Raw genomic sequence first — 22,256 nt, forward strand, 5'->3', positions numbered from 1 at the left:
GCTGGCAGCCTTGGGCACAGTGAAAAGCCATGGGAAGAAGATATGTTGGCCCAAGAAGTTAATTCATCCATTTATCAGATTTTGCTCTGTGTCAGGCACTGGGGCTACAGAGAAAAAGACAGCCTGAAGCTTCATAGAGGTCAGTCTAGCAGGGAGATAACTCATAATTCAGATTCCCAGAGTGGCAAGAAGAAGAGCAAGGCCAGGGAAGAGGAGGCAGCGTCTGGGCATAGGGTGGATAGGGACAGGGTACAAACAGCCTTCCAGGTGGAAACGTGAAAGGCACAGGGCTCAGGGTCCAAGAGGGACACCCAGGCTGGAGATCTCAGCTGGTAATCAACCAGGGACAGTCTCAGATTCCATGCTAAAGGTTTAGCATTTTATCCCAAAGGCAACAAGGAGCCATTGACAGATTCGAAGGAAGAGAGTGACGTGATCCGATGTGCATTTTAGGAACTTGCAAGAAACCACAAGAACAGCTCAGGAGGGAGAAGAGGCAGTACTGTGGCAGGCAAGAACAGTCTAGAGACTCATTCCCACAACCCAGGCAAGGGACAGGGAGGGCCTAAATTAAGGATGTGACAAGAAAGTACAAAGCACCATGATATGCATTCGTAGGGATGCAAGTAATAAATTGAAAAAGGCGTGGATGATCTTCGCCTTCATGAAGCTGAAGAGGTAAAACACATAACAAGAGAAATGCTCATTAAAACCGAACCATGGAACAGGATGTGTGAAATGAGTGGGACAGCTAAGGGCACCATCGAACAAAGAACTCTCGTGGTTCGGAGATGAGAAAGATCGCTGTAGCTGGGGTCTGCGTGTGAGTCCAGGGTCATTTACAGACACTGTGAAATTGTTCCAAACAAGAGGAATGACTCATGCAAAAGCCCAGAAAAGAGTAAGCTGGTCAGGCCTAAAAGAAATGGAGGAACAGTGTTGACGGACAGCCAAAGATAAGGTAAAAAATAATTCAGGAGCAGATCGTGGAGGGTCCTTAGAGTCCGAATGAAGGAGCTTTGGAGATGAGACTTGGTCCTACGCAGAGAGGTGCTCCAAGGGATGTTCCTAATGACTCATAACTAGGGTCTTGATGAAAGAGATATTTTAGAAAGACTCATCTGGTGACAGTGTTTAAGATACAATGGAAAAACAGCAGAAGGAGCCTGGAAGGAGAGAAGGCCCATCAGGAGGTCCTACAGGAACTCAGGCAGGAGAAAGGGCCTGAACACAGGGGAAGCGAAAAGAAGGGAATGGGGGAAAGGGATTTCAAAAAAGAAGGATCTTCAGAAATGGGGAGCTGGATACTTAATCTCTGTTTCCAAGAAAAAAAAAAAAGTCATGCATGTTAATTCTTTTATTAGGGGGGTCCTTCCCCACCTCCCCTTGAGACAATGCCATTTTAGAGCTACAACTCTCGTACTTGCCAGGCACAAGTAATTACTGGTCTGGGATGTATTTGTTTCTTTAAGTGACTGTGGCTAAAAATTGGAGGATAAAAAGAAGAGATCAACCTTTGAAGTTCTGCCCTAGGTGGAAAAATAAAGCAAAACCAGGTGTCAGGGAAACCACGGATTTGGACATGAGAAAGGACCAAGAGGTGATTTTCCGTACGTTGTTCTCATGAAAGTCTAAGTATTCCTTATAGAAATATTTTCCTTGAGGAGAGGTTGTTCATAGGATCTAATTAGACTGGGTATGTCAAAGTGTTTTGAAACAAATAAAGCATTCATACATGTGTTAGGTATTATAAGGAAATACGTGTTATTGCCCTATCACTTTCTTGGACATATTTGATCTTTGCTTTAAAGATAATGCTACCGACCCACAATGATTCGGGAAAACACCAGAGTTACTAGTTGAGATAAGTTGGAGATAAGGTACAGTCCATTAAAGTGACATATAAATTACACTCTGTGAAAATACTAGCCTTCAAGGGCCTAAATCTAAACGACTGACCTAATAACTAGCTGTTATTTCATCTGAGTTAATCAACCCAGTTATGAGTCATATCAAAAACACCATACTATTCTCCTTTCCAAGTACTTAGTGTACTGGACTTGACTACTCAAAATCAGGAGCTTTCATATAAATTTTGCATTGCTTATAAGTGTAAGGAACACTTCTTGTTATGCTTCTTGTGTAAGGAACAAAATTAACAAATACTCTATGTCAACACTGAATGTCTTTCTCATTTTTACCTCCTTCACCTTTTAACAAAAAATTTTATGTTCACTAAATGTAAAAAGGATGAGAAATCCTTCCGTTATCAGTTGTTTGGGTTTATATAAGACCTAATTGCCTCAAACACTATAATTTTGCCACCAGTTTACAATCAGCATGCATTTCTCATGCATGAGTTGACCCAATTACATAACAAATTTTGCCTTTGGGGATTTCTCTTGACTGCTTGTATTCTGTCCACCATACAACTCAATTTCACACCATCAGCAGCCTGAACATGGCCACAGTCAGCCTCTGTCAAAATGATTTATTTAAATTACAAACAGAGACCAGATCCCTAGATAATCATCCCTACCCTCGTGCTCACCCTTACACTCAGCCTAACTTTGAATCAAATCTTTTAATAGCCCATAGACACTGCTATTCAATTATTAGGCCATGTTTACCTCCTATAATCTAATATTTTGGAAGCTAACTCACAAAATCTCAGGGAACTAAATCATCAGTATCCATGTAAGCTTATTAATGGGCACGTAATTTATTTTGCATTCTGAGAAGTCAATGAAAAATTAGATAGCTGTATCAAAAAAACTAAAAATAATTACATTTCAATATCAAATTACAGAGATTCTTTTCTCTATAATTTTTTTTAAAAGGCTTCAATCTTAGCTTTTCTTGTGAAGCAAGTAAGCATCTTATGAATGTATATGCTAAATAGAAAATGGTAGTAAAAAAGGGTATTTGGGAAATAGGAAAGATAACCAAAATTATAGATACTACAGGGTAAGGGAAAGAATATAGAGCAAATGAAAATACTATTGTCTGTGCTGTCTGTGGGCCAGTGATCTAAGGAAAGGGGTTTCTAAAGATTCTCACTGAAGTCAACACACACAGGCCCACTGCATGCATGTGCACACACACACACACACACACACACACACTTCCTCTGTGAGTTAAGGATAGATACAAATCTTGACAAATCACATAATGGTATACTTACTATTTCAGTCGGTCTGTAAAATACAGGATTTTGTCATCTGGGTTTTTTTTTCCCTTCCCCTCCATATATTTCTCCATTACCTAAAATAAATTAGAAAATAAACATCTAGATTTTATCTACAGCACAGAGCTTGTAAAAGTCTCTTGGGGTTGGACTTTACCATCTTATTTCACAATTTATCTGTAGACTATCGCAGCTAATTAAAAGTGCAGCTTAAATCAGTGTGTAAACAGGCAGAAGGAAACACATCAATAATCTTCTCAAGGCTGGACTGAGTCCCTTAGATGTCAGCAGTGATTCTGCCTTGCTCTCCTGCTGCAGGTACCTTGAATGCACTCCTTATAAACTTGAAGGTGGTAACCACCTGAATTAAAAACAGCCTTTACAATTACCCACACAAGCTAGAGCTATGAGGACAACAGGAAAGAGGTGTTTGAAAATGTCCAAAGGCACAGTTTCCTTCAATACAAGTCTTACCTGTCCTTTAAGAACATTTCCTTAAAATATCCATAAGCAAAGAAGATGAGAAGCTATGTTAGGTCATTTCTGCCATTTCTGAATTTCTGCCCCAGAATTTGGCAGGGTGTGGGAGGACACAATTAGACATTTTCTGGAATTATGTGGAAATTTTTTTTTTTTTAGAAACCAGTTCTGTTTCTTTCCAACCATTCAGTAAATTCTGAAACCCTGCCTCTTTTCTTATTCTTTCTGCAGCTATTCGAAGTGAGTAACATAACAGAAGAATTTTAAATTGCAACATTTAATAAATCTCCCAGATTCAATATGCTGTTCATTACAGACCCCAAAAGAAAGAAGTCAAGGCTAAACCCACGCTCACCCCTTTCATTACACTCAATTTCAAATTTATGTTTGTGTTCTATCCCACATCTCAGTAACAGATGAAGACTGAGTGGTTATTTCCAAATGATATCAAATCCTGCACAAATGAATATGAGAGAGAGAACATTTCATAACACTCACACACACACAAGCAATCAAAAATGCCCATTCATCCACAACACATTGCCCCAAACACCTAGGAGGTGTCATTAAATTCAGTTTTATGTCTTTCTACTTTCTTTAGTCCAAAAGGGATTAAAGACAGCTTAGAAAGATCCATACAATATTCAAAGATAACATAAGCAAAACAAGTAAGCAAAAGTCAAAACAAATAAGAAAATGAAGCAAATGGAAAAATAAAGATTGCAAAGACCCTGACTTAACTTAACCCACCTACATCAACCCATATTAACTTGTAGCTCAAATGTCGTACGCCCTATCATTTTCGGAATGACCCTGCTCATCCCAGCCTCTCTAGCAGGAAAATTCTGGTGGAGACCAGTCTGGACATTTTCTCACCCCCTTTCCTCTCAAAACAGACACAGTCCAGGCCACTGTCAAAAATATCTGTCTGGATTTGGCCCACATGTTTCAGTATTTGGGTTTATCTGAAAGTAATGTGGAAAATTGGACTAAACCAAAGTACCACCTTTCAGATTAATCCAAGTTTCTTATAGAAAAAAAAAAAGATCCTTGAGTAATATGGAAAAACCCTGTGAGGTCACGGAAAAAGTTCATTAAGTTGCAGCCTTATAAGTGAATAGTAAATTCATTAGACCTCAGAATATTTGTTTCCTTTCTTCAAGAGTAAATCCCTAATGTAATATTATGAAATCAATATTCTTTACTGCTACCCAAACATGAATACACCTCATCATGGCTAAAAGAACCACTTGGAAGGTTGCTATGGGTGCTAACATAAGACAATTGCAAAAAAAAAAAAAAAAAAAAAAAAAATTTAAGATATTCTCTAAATTATATTCTTTTAAGAACCAGTGTTGTCTAAATTATAGGCTTAATCCACATGGTATTTTGCATTTACTGCTATGTATATGATACATACAGATTTATACGTACCTGTGTTATAAGGGTTTTTTGCATAATTAAGAATGGATCTGCAAACAGCTTCTGGTACTGAATAAAATGTATATTCCTGCTAATGATAAAGGTTGGTGAAATGATCAGTTCTTCTTATTAAATATGAATACTGACTTAATTTGAATATAAATTAAAGGGCTTACCTTTGAATTGACTGCAATCCTTATGTTAGCTGTCCCGTGGATGTCTTAAGTAGAAATGTTTAGTTCTTTTTGAAATAAATTTCTGTGATAGTTAATGATTTATGATATAACTTTTTTTGTGCAGAATTATTTTTGTTTCTTTTTAAGTTCTCCAAAAATAATCCAAAGAAAGAAATGTTACTCTATGTAACTGTGATGGAATATTCTCTCTCATTTTGAAAAGCAAAAATAGTTTTCTTAATTTAAAAAAAGAATGAATAGGAAGAAAGATGAGGGGAGTAATGCATGACTGGTGGGTTGTTGGGATAGGGGAGAAAAACAAGGGGACAAAAGACATGAACCCTTAAAATTCAACCTCCTCTCTTCAAAGGAAAAAAAAGTCCTTACTAAAATAAAATGTCCATTTAAAGAGCAAACAATGAATAAACCTTAGGGAATATGGGAAAACAAAGTGTTTACTCTGCCTCCTCCAAGTCCCTAAATAAGTTGTTTAAACATCACATCATTCTGGTTTTGAACTTTTCACAAATATAATTCTTTCTCAAATTATATACTACAATTCTATCTCCAAATTGTCATTATGTACAATGATGATGGCCAAGTATCAGTGAGTGTAAACCATCTGCCAATTAAACATTTCCTAGAAATTAAGGCTATGTCGTTTACAACATCAGGTTACACAAAGCTCAGTGACTGTACGAGGGACACACAAAATACATTTCTCATGAAAAATGGCATGAATCTTGCATATTTGCACATATGTTTATATCGTGTACACAGTGGTTGATTTTTATTCATCTGTCCTCTTGGCTACCTAACACTGAACTGGTATTTTTCTGAAAAAAAATTACAGTTTGACAAACTTCATATAAAACTTTGGAAGAAACATAATTATAGGCATGAATTACAAAAGTGAAGACGAGCTATCCACCTTTAGGTAGTATAGAATTAACACTTTTCAGTCCCTAATAGGTTTTGAACTTCTGCTACTCTTGATTTTCTTTTTCAAGATAAATATATTACTTAACAAGACACAGCTTTCCAATCCAAAGCAGCTTCGTATGTAAATGTTTATTTCCGAAATTAGACGTAATGCATCGTTTCAACGAATATGTTTGAAGTATGAAACCTGACATACACAAAATTAGCAAATATAAGATTTCTCAAGATACTTAGCCTTATATGTATTTTTTATATGATTACCCCCAGCAAAAAAAAAATGAACTGTCAGGTTTTTAAATTTAACTATAAAAGCCCCATTTTGGAAAAATTCAAAATCTGAGGACCATTAAAAATGGAAGAAGATGCTAAATTACAAGACCTCTTTTAATAGCAACAACTGTATGTCTAAATACACTTTTAATTTATTTAATTAAATTGATTTACTTAGGAAATTGATTTAGTAAATCACTGTAATTAAATAAATTAAGTATATATTCAGAAATGTAGTCATTGTTGTGAAAGCATTAGGCTCTAGATAACTGTGACGAAATCAAAGGGAAGGAATCTAACAATTGCACCTGGCATACTTTAGGAGCATGCTGAGCACTCCTTTGCACACCGTAGCACCAAGAACACTTCCAAGTCCCAATCCATTCTCCCATCCAGACACACGAGTCACGGCGATTGCATCACCGAACAAGCAGTCACCTACGTTACTGATTTGCTCCTGAGTCCTCTTCAGCCTCTGTAGTTCAGGAGTGTCCGTAACGATGCTGAAGCCCCTCCCTTTGCTTTCTTCAAAATCTCTTTTGTACTTGACCTAACAGAAGGGAGGAGAACAAAAGAACGAAAAAGAAAAGTAAACCGAGGAGTCACAAATCCCACTCAGGAAGGGCCAGGGCCAAAGAAGCTAAAATCAGACAATGCCTCCAGTCACAACTCCATCAGCAACTGGCAGAGGGAGAGGCCACTGAGCAGAGCCCGACTGCTTGGTTGGTATCCCAGCAAGGCCACCGACTGTGTAACCTTAGGCAAGTCACTTAACCACTCTGCACTTTGGTGGTCTCATCCTTCAAACAGCGATAAGAGCAACAATATTTAAATAAGGCTATTTAATAAGTCATAAGAATAGGATCAAATGTCCTAAGACACATACCTAACTGTGAGCAAGCAAGCAAGGGCCCAATAATGGTTATTATTACCGCCATTAATAGTTGTACTACTGCTCAAGAAAAAAGTGTGGGAAAAGACAGCTGAATCTGCTCCCGTGCCCATCTTGTCAGTGACGAAGCATCATTTTGAGCCTGCACTGCGCTATGGAGGAAGAAGACCTACAAAATCAGCAGCAGCTAGCCCTGTCCTTACAAAATGTTCATTCTATTTCGTTAGGCAAAGCATATGGATATGGTTATACAATGCTCTACTGCCAAATGCCAAGTATGTAAATGCGTATGGAAATATTTATAAAATAAGCCACACCTAGAGATTAAAAGACTTCCAGCACATGGTCCTGGCACACTGTGTGCTGAGGTACCTACGATTTTTTTTTTTCTGGTATTTAAATACACTTCTTTTCTAATTACAACCCAGTGAAGCTGAATTTTACAGTTTCCTCGAGGGACTGGAATTGCTAATGCTTAATCTTTCTAGAACCCCATCTCCCATTATTAGCATAATGACAACAACTGTCACACCGGTTAAATATGCTGCTTGTTAATGACTGACACACTACAGCACTTTGTTCTTATTTCTTTAAAATATTAAGTAATATGGAAACACATTTTTAATAACCCACATAATCCCCCAAATCCCCCATTTACATTCATAATTATTAGGCTCCAACTAGCACTTAAATTAATAGCTAACATTTCGGGTGGCTAATAAAAATACGATTCTGTAAGTGCAACTTTCTGTATAAATTTGAAAGGTTCACTTAGTTGAGCACAGAATGACTGGTTTTGTTGAGTCATGTCTGTGTTTAAACACTCGATTCCCCCAGGTATTGTTGTCCTTGGGGCTACTGAAAAATCTCCTTTTACCAGAAAAGCTTGAAAGAAAAAAAAACTGCCAGATGGCTACAAATAGAAAGGTCTAAATTCTCTCATCACTGGTAGCTTAAGAATATCTCACTTCCTCTCCATATTTTCATCTAAATTTATAAAAGTACTAAAATTTCCATAAATAAATGGTCAAATAACCTGCATAGTTTTTCTTCCACAGAAAGTGCTGAATGAGATTAGTCTTGTACCCCTCAATCCCCCAGGTGAGTAAAGATACTCACACCCACACATTCTCGGGGTTTTATGCCCAACTAAGCAAGGAAGCCATTTAGCTTCACTTGACATAAGCTCAGGACACAGAGTCATAAAATAAGTAGCAAAAGATGACAAGGTTCTAACAGCGACAGGCATGAAGAAGTGAGGAGAAAAATCCATAAGCCAGGTTCTAACACCCCGAACACCAGTTTCAGGGAAGGCACAGTCATATAGTTTTTGAGGATTAGTTTAAGGGTTTGTTTGTTTGTTAAATGGCAATTCCCAAAGCATAAACTGAAAAGAAAACCCGTCACGTTCCAGAGCCACAGGTTTTGAGCTGATCACAATTTAACTGTCCGTCCCACATCCGCAAAACACACGAGAATCACCTGACTTGGGCTTGTCTCATTAAGGGACTAGTTTTGAACAGTATACAATCTTCTCCATAACCGGTCTGCAGAGTTTTAGAAGAGGCGTAATCCTTTTTAATGGCAGGATCCACAGCCAAGCTCAAGGGCCACCCGCCCAGGACACCTTTACCGCATACAGGGAGCTTGGAGCCAGTCACTCCCTCTCTTGTCTCCCACCCACTTACATCCTCTCTCTCTATTTAGGTCTAATTTTAAATGTTGCATCTGATGATTTGCCAGTCAAAAAGAGATCAGAGGGCAGAGGGGAGAGGATTCTTCTCTTCAATTTCATGTGTCCAACACGACCCTATCCTGCCAATAAGAATACTGCGCCTTTGAGCCCGGAGATTGACCCATACTGGACCCATAATCCAGCATATGTGCACGAGCCCCAGATCTGGGACTTTGCTGGGAACCCTTGAGAAAGGGGTGCTCTTTCTCCAGCTCTGGCTAATTCAGTAGGCTGTAACACTGAAGCTGCTGATCGCCACCCAGCCACCCCCTAATAATGACGAAGCCAACACCGTGGCAAGCAAAGCAAGAGATCTTGAGGAAGTCTTGATCAGCCGCCAGGTTTATCAGTTAAGTGAGCTCATCTGTCTCTCCCTTTATAACCCAAAGAATTCTGATTAATACAACCTACTCTCACCATGCCCAAAATGTTTACACCCGTATCAGCTTCCCAGTAAACATGAACATGTGAATTTCTCCACTGATTCTTCCTACTGTGATACAAGATTTAATAGTTTACAAAAACAGTGGATTCTATCTTGGAAAAAGCACAGCTTTAGTGGACAAGAACCTAGAAATCTCATTCCCTCCCTGTCACCTGCCAGCCACCTCAGCTTCTCTGAGCCAGTTTCCTCCTCTCTAGTTAGAGATTCTAGTAAATTCTTAACTAACAGATCTGTAGAGACTGGATGAGAGAAAACACCAGAAAGAACTTTAGAAAGAGTAAGGGACTGTGCAAATTCCCAGCATTGCCATCCTTATGTTGGTTTTGCTTGATGTGAAAGGATCATCTGATATTTGTCATGAGACATTAAAGGAAACAGTTCTATAATAATAAGGAAGATTACGGCTAACAAAGCAAAAAAGATTAAGAATTAGCTAGTAGTTTACATTTACAAATTTTACTCAAGCTATTCCAGAACAGAAACTGATTTTTTTGTTGTTGGATTTGTGCCAATGATCAGACCCCTACATAGCACCTCGGATATGTCATCTAGGGATCACACAGGTGATGAATTCTGAACCCCATCTGTGCAGGTGCTGGGCGACAATCTGTCTTTGCCAAGAGTCACACCACACGCTGTGCAAATCTGTAAGAACTGGATGAAGAGTATTCTCGTAAGACTACTGGGGGTTCCCTGTCACTGACAGAATGTTCCCTCTTGCTCCCTACACTGAGCCTATGGGAAGCATAATCCGTTTATTCATCAAAGCTCAGTGCCAGTGACACTCCTCTGTGAGCTGGACTGGCCTCCTCCCAGGCTGGACCCCCAGAGCTTTACACCCGCCTATGAGAGCACTTATCACCCTGAACTGCACTTACAATGGTGTCACAGTCCCCCGCTCTAGAACACATGGAACTCAGGGACAGGGGCAAAGTCTTAGCGATCCTTCTAATCCCAAAACCCAGCATAGCCATGTGGCCCAAGGGAGCTGATTAACAAATGATTAAGAAAAAGAAGGTAGGGAGAAGAGAAAGAGAAAGGAGAGGGGTGAAACAGAGAGGCCCAGTTCCAGAGGTAAGAGAGGAACCACATATGCAGGGACTGGAACATGGTTCCATTTGGCAGGAGCATCTGGTGGGGAGAGGGGTGTGCAGACAGGGGAAGACCAGGACATTAAGCTAAGGAACACAAATCTAGATCGGATTGGGGAAAGAACTTGCTAGCCATAGTGCTTGTCCATTTGGGCTTCTGTAACAAAAATGCCATACCCTGGGGGGCTTATAAACAATGGGAATTTATTTCTCATGGTTCTGGAGGCAGGGAAGTCCAAGATGAAGGAGTAGGCAGAGTTGTGGTCTGGTGAGAGCCTGCTTCCTGGTTCATAGATGGCATCTCCTCACTGTGTCCTCACATGATGGCAGGGGTGGGGAAGCTCTCTAGGGTCTCTTCTACAAGATACCCCATGATCGAATTGCCTCCCAAAGGCCTCACCTCCAAATGCCATCACCTTGAGGATTAGATTTCAATATATGGATTTGGGGTGACACCAACATGCAGTGCTGTCCTATATTAACTTTGTCAACATTAACTCAAGTATTCATTGAGCCTCATATATGCTGCCCTTTGAAACTCCAGCTCTTTCCCCAGCAAAGATGCCTTTTCTTCCCTTATACTTCAGCACTGGATAGAAAATTATCATCTCTGGCCTCTTGCCTACTCTCCTGTTAAAAAGTATTTCACGACGGTCTCATGAATAACAATGGCAGTATATCTTAGGAATGTCATTCTTTGGAATTCCCTCAAATGTACACCCATTCAATCCTTTGTTCATTCAACAGATAATTATTGAGCACCTACTATGAGCCAAGTACTGTTCCAGCTGTGGGAAGGACGCAGCAAAGACAACAGTCATGATTTCTGCCCTCTTGGCCCTCACATTATAGTGGGAGAGACGGAAAAGACACAAGACCTAAGGAAGCTGAATAAACAGTATGTTAGTGGTGAGTATTAAGAGAGCAACAAAGCGAGAAGATGAGATGAGAAGGGCCAGGGATGCTGCCCTGTGAGATAGGGCGGTCTGAGAAGGCCCCAGTGAGAAGGTGGCATGTCAATAGGACCTGAGCAGGGGAGGGCTGTAAGCAGGGCAGGGACACGCTGGACTTCCAGTTTGACAGGCACTAACCCACTGGAGGGGAGCAGGAGAGAAGCAGGAGACCAGTTAGGAAGCAGGCAATTTTGCCCCTCTTCCCCCCAACTGCCCACTATTAGAGAGCCATCCCAGGACCACAGAAGACAGAGAATTCCTGGGCCCAACCCCAGACCCTGGCCTCCCCAGAAGACCGAACCGGGGAGTTGTGTACTCCTGTCAGTACAGGGCAGGAAGGACACAGGAGGAGGGAGGACAGAACTAAGATGCACCAGGAGTTTTAGGAAAAGAATGAACCATAGCTGGAAAGTAATGCAGTCTTGGCGTCCTCTCGGCTCATCTCTTCAAGACTGAAAAAAGGCACTTTGAAAATGCATTCGTAAAGTCAAAGGTAAGAAATACACACAACAGGCAATTTGATTTGACATATTTTTCTTCAGAAGGAACTTAGAAATGTATTTCCAATGCTGTATGCAACGTTATATTGACATGTTATGTACACACGCTGTGTACGTGTACACGCACACACACACACACGCACACATCTGTCTTCCTGTACTACGGATTAGAGCCCTACGGTAAGAACCAAAAGACCTGAATTTAAACCTTAATTCTGTCCTGTGATCTTTATTTGTTCAATTTCTCCAACGCTCCTGATCCTCAGCTATAAAACAGGAAACAAATGAAAAAAAGAGCAATTTGCTACATAGTGTTTGGGAGGTTAAAGTTACCATATGAAAGCATCAAGCAAGGACATGCCTGCAGAAGGTCACTAGCAAATATTAGCTTTGTCCTTCCCACTAAATTTCAAAAATGACCTTTGTTGCTTAATATGATCATTTCTGCCAGCCTGGACGTGCACGGTGATATTGTGTCTGGACTCATCAGCTAGTAGCACTCACAAGCGCACAGCGAGGAAGAGCCTGGACACTGGGTGGTTCTGGCCCAGCTTAAGAAAAAGGCTCACAATGACTGAAAAGGAAGACTCCTCAAAAGCAAAATGGTAAACAGAGCTGCAAATTGAATTATTTGCTCATTCTGAGATACAAATTGTCTCCCCCAAATGCTGCAAGTACCATAATTATTAATAGGCAGCAATAAATAAATAAATTTTTTAAAAAATGAAAACCACAACACAGAAAAGCCAGAGAGCCATGTCGGGTGAAAGAAACCAGGTGCAACCAGAGACTGATAAATTGTCGGACAACGAACTAAGAGGAGAGTAAGTCAGAGGCGGAAGTGAAGTCAAAGATGAGCGTGTCCTACAGCCCAGCAGCTCCACACCAGGTATTCTCATCTCCTAGAAACCCTTGCCCGTGAGCACTGAGGGACATAGACCAGCATGTTCTTAATAACATTGTATTATCAAGAAAACTGGGGGCACCTGGGTGGCACAGTCAGTTAAGCATCTGACTCTTGATTTCGGCTCAGGTCATGATCTCAGAGTTGTGAGATCGAGCCCCATGTCCAGCTCCATGCTGGGTGTGGAGCCTGCTTAAGACTCTCTCCCTCTCCCTCTGCCTACCCCTCACCCACCCCCTGCTCGAGCACACTCTCTCTCTAAAACAAAAGGAAAGAAAAGAAAAAGAAAATTGGAAACAACCCAAATATCCATCCACAGGAGAATGAGTGAATTATATTATATTCATAGAATATATAATATTATCCAGGAGTGAAAATAAATGAACTACAGCTGCATAGATCCATATGTATAAATCTCAGAAACATTTTTTTGAAGGGGAAAGAAGCAAAGAATACATTCATAGGTGGTACATAAAGCGGGGAGAGAAACTTGATAAGGGCAACATCCAGGGTTGTGAGATCTGCTCATTGGAGGATGTGAGTGGAACTTCACTGGTCCTGATGTTCACGTGCTTTAGTTGGAATGTAGATTCACATGCAATCCTTTGATTATCATGCTGTAAAACTTACATGGATATTCCATATATTCTTTTGTATTGGTCGAATATTTTGCAATAAAGCATTTTCAAAGAAAGCAGGGACAGAGCCCACATGGGGAAGCTGAGGTACCCAAACTTGTGTTTTCCATAAGTGGTGAGTGACCTGGTCAGTGGGCAACCATATGCAGAAAGTTAAGTTAGTCATTTGTTACTTCATCTTAACGAAGCTGTTTCACTATAGTGGCAAACACAGAGTTGAAGCAAAAAGGTTGGAAAAATAGAAATCGAGAGAGGGAGAAAGGGTGTCGCAAAAGGGATTGCAAACATGGATTAATGAGTAATAGTAGCAGTACAAGGGGTTCCTGGCCCTATCACAATAGACCAGAGGGCTAAGAATCCAGGGGCCGAAGGGTAAGCCAAAGGAGAACACTATTGAGCTCTAATGCAGCTTACCTTGTCAGAATATGTGTAACAGAAGCCTAAAGTCTACAAGGATATTTATTACTGATTCATGTTATCCTGCTCTTTATTTCACACATTTAAAAGTGTCCATCTGATACAATGAAATCAATGACCAATTTTATTATCTTTTACGACATGATGGATACTTCACATTTCTTCAGGGGGGGATTGTGAGCGTTGCATCCTTTTTAAACTACATGCAAAATTCCTAGTTCGATCTGCAAAATTTAGCACTCAATTATGTACCATCGTGTATAGCTCTGTAGATTTTAAAGTACTGGAGAATGTGGACCATATGCTTCTTTCTATCTCATCGCATTTCGCTTGGTGTTAAGCATATATTAAAAGCTTAATAACTATTTCATGATTGATTACTATCTAGTTTTGTTATTTTTAACATCTAAAATGCAGTAAATTGGCTAATCTCACAATACTAGATGGGAATTAAACAACTACAAAGGAAAATCTGATTAAGGGCTTTTTTAAAGATGAAGTTAATTTTAACAAATGTTAAGTCAAATGAACTCAAAAGAGAATTTGTTTTTCTTTAAATTAATCTCATAATTTGTAAATTTATGGTTAATTAAATGAAATTAAAATTTTAATTACCTTTTTAAACATGATTAAAAAGCATTAAATCTTTTTAAATTCATAGATTTCTAAGCCTTAAATTAGCCTTCCATTGCATTCACAGAGGTACTTACTGATATTTACAGATTAGTCAGTATTTTATGTATATTCACAATCCAGCTTCAACAGATTTGGAGTTCCTTTACTTAAAAAACATTGAACTCTAGGGACACCTGGGTGGCTCAGTCAGTTAAGCACCTTCCTTAGGCTCAGGTCATGATCCCAGGGCCCTGGGATCAAGCCCCATATCAGGTTCCCTGCTCAGCGGAGAGTCTGTTTCTCCCTCTCCCTCTGCTCCTCCTGCTTGTGCTCTCTCTCTCTCTCTCTCTGTCAAATAAATAAATAAAGTCTTTCAAAAAAACATTGAAATCTAAATTTTATTCTTAACAAGTACTCTAAATACATAAAGCACATCTTAACTGATTTCTCAATAAGCTACTATACTTAAAAATCACCCTTATGATCCTAACAGCTCAGGCTCAGGATTTTGACAAATTCGTCTTGGGCCCTGACTCCACCTCTTAATAGCTGTGTGACCTTAGGCTAGTTACTTAATCTCTCTGAGCCTCAGTTTCCTTGAGTACAAAATAAGCATAAGTATCAATAGCACCTTTGTGAGAATCAATGAGATGATGGTCATAACACTTGACATCTATGAGCTCTCTATGTCCCAGGCACTGCACTGAGCCCTTTCTGTATCATGTGAGCAGAGCCAGGATGAGAAGGCCAGCCGCCATGTGTAAGGAGCACTCAGCATTCAACTCCCACACGTATGTGTTGACTTACTAACGGTAGCCAAATAGCTAGAGAACCCATCTCAGCACAGGGGCCACTGCATTGGGTAGCTCCTTCAGTCTTTTGGGGATTGAAATAGAATATAAATAAATAAATGAAAAAACAACTAAAAAGTGCTTTGCCTATATCATCTTCAGATAAATCCTAGCAGGTACACATTTTAATGCCCGTTTTCATAGATGAGGAAAGGGAGTGTGAGGAGGTGACAGAGCGAATAGGAGACTGAAGTCTCTGTCTGGACCTCCCCAGACATTATCCTTCAATTCTTCTGACAATGAAAAAATACCAAGCGAAAACCATCAAACTGAACACACATAAGATAGAGACAGTGTCCTGTAAATAAGCAGGGAGGAAAGTGGAACCAACTGAATATTTCTTAGTAGAAGATACTAGAAGGTTTGCATAACTTAAAATTTTAGCTAATTCATTATCTGCAATGGGACTTACAGTGCCATAAAAGGGACAAAAATTATCACACTTTTCATTCAAAACGTGGTTTGGGGTATTTTTTTGAAAGAAACAATTGTTTACATTTTCTATTAGGAAAGATCAGGCCAGGGGCAGAGAATGCCATTCCCAAAACTGTAGTATTAATGGAAATATTGATTCAAACCAGAAAATCATATCTACATTAATGAAGAAAATTGGAGCCTAAATTATATACACATAATGCATATTTTCACCAGGAATTTTATAGGAGGAAAATGTAACTAATCCACCAAATTCTGCCTATGAATTATAAATTACTCTGGGGAATAAACTAAGTATTTGGTGATGATTAACTTTTTCAGGAAACTAAAGAATCATCCAATTAACTGTTCGGATATTAAAGGAGCAAAAAACAATTAATATTCTAATACCTGATATACTACTGAAGAGTAATTGACTCACAGACCCTGACTACTGCTATTTTATATTGCCAAATTTTATATTTTTAATTTATATTTTTAAATAACACTTAATAATTCAGACAATTTATGAATTTTGATTTCTGGACATGTGTTCTCTTAACTCTTAATCCTTTAGAGAGAGCCAGTCTCATCCCATTACGTGATTATGATTTTTAAAATAAACAGCCTAATTCACACACAGATTAGAATATTGTTGAAATTATTTTGAACCAGAAGATATCATGCAAGGTTAAATTAAGGAGAGAATAGTAAGTTACAAGAAGGAACATTCCTGCATGTATGTTTTGAACGATAAAGTATCAGGAAATGGGTAATTTCCGGTTAAAAAAAAAACTAATTAGGAAATTCGTAACTCAGAAAAGAAAGCTACATCCAAACTACAGAGAAGAAAAGAAATAAGGCTAAAATCAAGAATCAAGCAAATGCAAACAGCTGAACAAACAGAACAGTCATGAAAGTGAAAATAACCTGTCCTTAATCTTAAAGAGCCGCAGCTGATGAAAGTGACAGACGATTCTTCCCTTTTCTTACATATGCCTGTTCCCTAACAGATTGATAATGTCATTAAAATTGGTCCTAACATCCCTCCTACACCTGCAATGGCTATCCTTCAGGCAACACCGACTGTTTTCCTGTAGGAAAACACACTCTTTCCATGTCTTCAAAACTGAAAAACAAGAAAATAAAAACTGTAACACAGCAAAAACAAACAAACGAAAAGGCAGAAGAATAAATCTAAATGCATTATACTTAATGTGCACACAAATGACACTGAGAATAGCTTCCATGACAGATAGCTTTCGCCAGCCAGAAAACCCCATGGATCCCAGCAAGATATTTTAATCAAAAAAATTTAAGAGATTAAATTCTTTTTGAAAGATTTATTTATTTATTTATTTATTTATTTATTTTAGAGAGAAAGAAAGAGAGCAGGGGGAGGGGCAGAGGGAAAGAGAGAGAGAGAGAGAATCCTCAAGCAGACTCGCTGCTGAGCGCAGAGCCTGACACAGGGCTTGATCGCACGACCCTGAGATCACGACCTGAGCCGAAACCCAGAGTCGGCTGCTTCACCGACTGAGTCACCCAGGTGCCCCTGAGATTAAATTCTTAATACAGAATTTTATTTAAAACATAAATTGCCTAGAAATTTTTACAGGTTATTAACATATCTATGCTACAACCAGAAACTCAGTAGTAACTCAGGTCTTCCACAAGGAAGAAATGATTAGAAACAAATATATGAGCAGTGTTGAAGAATGAAGTGAAGAATTATGGTTTCCTAGGCTTCTTAGTTAAGAGTGGGAGTTTCACATTGATTACAGGTGTCAGTTTTGAGAAATGTTGGTTTGTTGTCTCCCAGCTCTGTAATAGTAGTTATGATTTATTCAAGAGCTACAAGGTATCCGACTAACATTATACTAGGCATTTGACAGACTCTCTTGTTTAATCTTCAAAATCACTCTGCAAAAGAGATATTTATTTTACCATTTTTTACATATGAGAAATGTAATGGAAACCCACTGTGGGGTCCACCCAAGACCTCCAACCTTCTCGTAATGGTTTCATGCCTCACTCCATCTACTTATGTTTCTTCAAAAGGTGCCATTTTCCTACCTGACCCACTTCCTTAACCATCACTGAATGGACCTAATGGTAGTCAGTCATCTGGCCTAACCTAGTCCAAGTCAGCATGTTTGGGGGATTTGGGAACTAGTACCCAAAGTGTAGAGTGAGTCTCAGCCTCTGGCAACAAAATCTCTAAGATATAAAACTTTGGACATGTTTACCACCACCAGAATCCAGAGAGACAGATGCAACTCATCTGCCAGAAAGAGAGTCCTGACCTGATGTCATTTGATTTCTGATTCCTACCATTCCTGAAGCCCAAACAGGTACATCCCTTGAATTTCTGTACCCTAATATTCTCAAAAGAAATTATCATTTTGCTCAATGAAGGTTGGGTTTCCTACCCCTTGCAGGCAAGAATCCTAACTAACACAGGAAACTGTGGCTTAGTGATTAAGACACAAGCTTAGCACCCACATCTTGTAAGCAGTAGAATCAGGATTCAAACCCAGATCTGCTGTCTCAAAGCTTTTGCTCCTTCTACCATATCGTGCTACAAGATAGTAATTCAAACATTTTGTAAACTTCAATCTTTCACTTAGATTGAAATGCAATTTTAATGAAAATATACCATTATTTCTTTAAAAAGACTAGATTTTAAACAACAGTATAAACAAAATCTTAAATAATTTTTAAATTGTCTTATATGTCACATATATTAGCCACTATTGGATCTTTAATCGTTGTAGACACAACCAATTAGATGCTTGGTAAGCATTCATCAAATGAGTGGGTAAATAAGGTAACTCCAGTACTTCAAAATGAAACTTTAAAATGCTTGCTGTCAGGGCATCTGGTGGCATAGTCAGTTAAGCATCCAACTCTTGGTTTCAGCTCAGGTGGTGATTTCAGGTTGTGATCTCAGGGTCATGAGATCAAGCCCTCCATCAGACTCCACACTCAGCGAGGAGTCTGCTTAACTCCCTGTTCTCTCTCTCTCTCAAATAAATAAATAAATCTTTTTTAAAAATGGGTGCTGTCTTTTTTTTTTAAGAGAGGAGAGAGTAGTGTGGCGATGGGAGAAGGGGAGGGCGGAGGGAGAGGGAGAGAGAGAATCTTAAGCAGGCTCCGTGCCCAGTTCGAGCCCCACACAGGGCTCGATCTCACCACCCAGAGATCAGGACCTGAGCCAAAATCAAGAGTGGGACCCTTAACCAACTGAGTCACCCAGGAGCTCCTAAAATGATTGCTGTCTTAAAGCCCCAACTTAGAAAATTTTGTAGATTATTCAATATTTTTACTTTTAAATTAACTCTGATTTCCAACATGAAAAATCAAACACTAAAATAATTCAAGAAATTTCCGAAGTTTAACATTATAATGAGAAAAACTACTGCATAAGTCTGCACATCAATTAATATCTTATCTTGGTTATATTTTTATGAAGTTTCAAGTTTCACATTTCAGGTTAATTTCATGGTGCTACAGGTGCAATTATATTGTTCCCTTGCTAACCTGACTTAAGAGACTCCCCTTGGGTCTGAAACACTAATAGGGTCTGGGTGAGTCCATTTCCCAAAAGGACAAAAGGGCTTTCTTTTCCCTCCAGAATAAACATCTCAAGGAGCCATATTATTCTTTTCTTTGCAATGTGGAAATAAATACCTGGGTTTTATAGTTACGAAATGTAAGAAGAAAAAAAATGGAACTCTAAAGATAATGGAAGTGGAAGAGAGGAGTGGTTTGAACTGATGTGGATAAGTGTTTTAATGTCTTAATAATTTGGATTCTGGAATGTCATTGTGCCTGAGCCCATGAATGTCTCACATACATTTCATAGTCCATGAGAGTATAGCTATTTCAGAAACAGGGATAAGTTGGCATTGCCAAAGAGCCAGGTGGTTCCACTGTTTGGAAACCATCTGGTCTGAGTTTTCTCTTTGTCAGCACCATCAATACTCCAGTAGCAAGAGCTATTATAGTGATTGTGTGTGTTTCATTTCTTTAAATAAACTCAAACAAAACTACCCTGAATATAAATTCATTATTTCTTTGAACTGTCCTTGCAGAGTATAATGAAATCCCTTTCAAGATGAGTTACACTGAATACCTACATTCATTCCATAACCTCACAAAACCCGGTGGCAAAATACTAGAAGTATGCCCACAACTCTAGCAGGACCTCTTGATCATGTTAACCTTTACTGGGGTATCTACTGCCCAACCTCCAACTAGTAAAATGGGAAAAGTTCTGCTGAGGCAGATGTCACAGCAAAGCCATAGATATGTGTGTGTGTGTGTGTGTATATATGTACACACATATATTTAATGTGAGCTGTAAAGAGATGCAGATATCGTGAAAGCTCAGAGGTACATGTTATTTAATCAATCAAGAAAAAAAAACTGAAAGGATCTAAGAAACTTAAACCTATCATTCATTGTCTCAACTGCTTCCTCATTCAACAGACAGTATGACAAGCCAATGAGCAATACTCATGGGATCACTGGACTACAGAACACAGGACAACAACATATGCTGCAAAGCATTGGGCCTTTATTTCCATCTAAAAGCAAGGTGCCTAAGCTTACTAAAAATTCTAGGCTCCCTCAAAAATAAACTATTGGGACTATATCAAAATAAAAAGCTTTTGCACAATGTAGGAAACCACCAACAAAATGAAAAGGCAACCTACTGAATGGGAGAAGATACCTGCAAATGATATAACAGATAAGGGGTAAATATCCAAAATACATAAAGAACTTATACAACTCAGCACCAAAAAAAAACAAAAAACAAAACAAAACCTGATTAAAAAATGGGCAGAGGACCTGAATAGATATTTTTCCAAAGAAGACCTATAGCTGGCCAACAGATACATGGAAAGATGCTCAACATCACTCACCATCAGGGAAATGCAAATCAAAATTACAATGAGACGGGGTAGCCTTGGTGGCTCAGTGGCTAAGTGTCTGCCTTCGGCTCGGTCATGATCCTGGGGTCCTGGGATTGAGCCCCGCATCAAACTCCCTGCTCAGCGGGGAGCCTGCTTCTCCCTCTCCCTCTACCCACCCTCCTCCCCCCACCACTCATGTTCTCTCTCACTATCTCTCTCTCTGTCAAATAAATAAATAAAATATTTTTTAAAAATCACAATGAGATAACACCTCACACCTGTCAGAATGGCCAAAATCAAAAAGATAAGAAATAATAAGTGTTGGCAAGGATATAGAGAAAAAGGAACCCTTGTGCACTGTTGGTGGGAATGTAAATTGGTGCAGCCGCTGTGGAAAACAGTGCAGATGTTCCACAAAAAATTAAAAATAGAGGGGTGCCTGGGTGGTTCAGTCCATTAAGCACCTGACTCTTGATCTCAGCTCAGGTCTTGACCTCAGGGTCATGAGTTCAAGCCCCACATTAGGCTCCACGCTGGATGTGGAGCCTACTTAAAAAAAAAAAAAATTAAAAACAGAAATACTATATGATCTGGTACTTTCACTACTGGGTATTTACCCAAAGAAAACAAAAACACTATTTCAAAAAGATATATGCCCCGCTATGTTCACTGCAGCATTAATTTACAATAACCAAAATATGGAAGCAACCTGAGTGACCATCAATCAATACATGAATGGGTAAAGAAGATGTGGCATATAATATATATAATGGAATATTATGCAGCCATGAAAATGGATGAGAGCTTGCCATGTGCAACAACATGGATGGGCCTAGAGGGTATGATGCTAAGTGAAATAAGTCAGACTGGGAAAGACAAATACCATGATTTTACTCATAAGTGGACTCCAAAATACAAAACAAATTAATAAACAAAAAGCAGAATCCGGTCTGTAAATACAGAGAACAAACTGAGGGTTGCCAGAGGGAAGGGGTGGGAGGCATGGGCAAGTGGGTGGGGGGATGGGCAAGTTGGGTGAAGGGGAGTAGGAGATCCAGGCTTCCAGTAATGGGATAAATCAGTCATGGGAATAAAAGGCACAGCATAGGGAATATAGTCAGTGATACTGTACCAGCATTGTATGGTGACAGATGGTAGGTTAGACTCACCGTAAGTATAGCTAACAGAGGGGGAAGCTGAATCACTGTGTTGTACACTTGAAACTAATGTAACACTGTGTGTCAACTATAGTCCCATAGGAAAAAAAAAATTTAAATACTAGGCTCTCTGTGATATATGCATGTGACAGACACTGGCATTAATAAACCTTGTCTTCTAAGACCTTAATCTCAGCTTCAGTCAGAGATAAAAGTTCCCAGCCCCAGATGTTTTTATCGGAACA

The 22,256-nt window shown here is 39.2% G+C and overlaps 1 protein-coding gene across 3 annotated transcripts in view; it reads right to left on the minus strand.

Moving 5' to 3' along the window:
* Window positions 1-22,256, minus strand: part of NEBL (nebulette) — a 342,127-nt gene that overhangs the window by 155,994 nt on the left and 163,877 nt on the right. For all 3 annotated transcript variants that reach the window (XM_036100136.2, XM_036100137.2, XM_078075202.1), the window contains exon 4: window positions 6,920-7,027. In XM_036100136.2, coding sequence (XP_035956029.1) covers window positions 6,920-7,027 — 108 coding nt within the window. The remainder of the gene's footprint in view (window positions 1-6,919; window positions 7,028-22,256) is intronic.

This window comes from Halichoerus grypus, chromosome 6 (assembly GCF_964656455.1).
Source record: "Halichoerus grypus chromosome 6, mHalGry1.hap1.1, whole genome shotgun sequence".
In the NCBI taxonomy this organism is placed as follows: Eukaryota; Metazoa; Chordata; class Mammalia; order Carnivora; family Phocidae; genus Halichoerus; species Halichoerus grypus.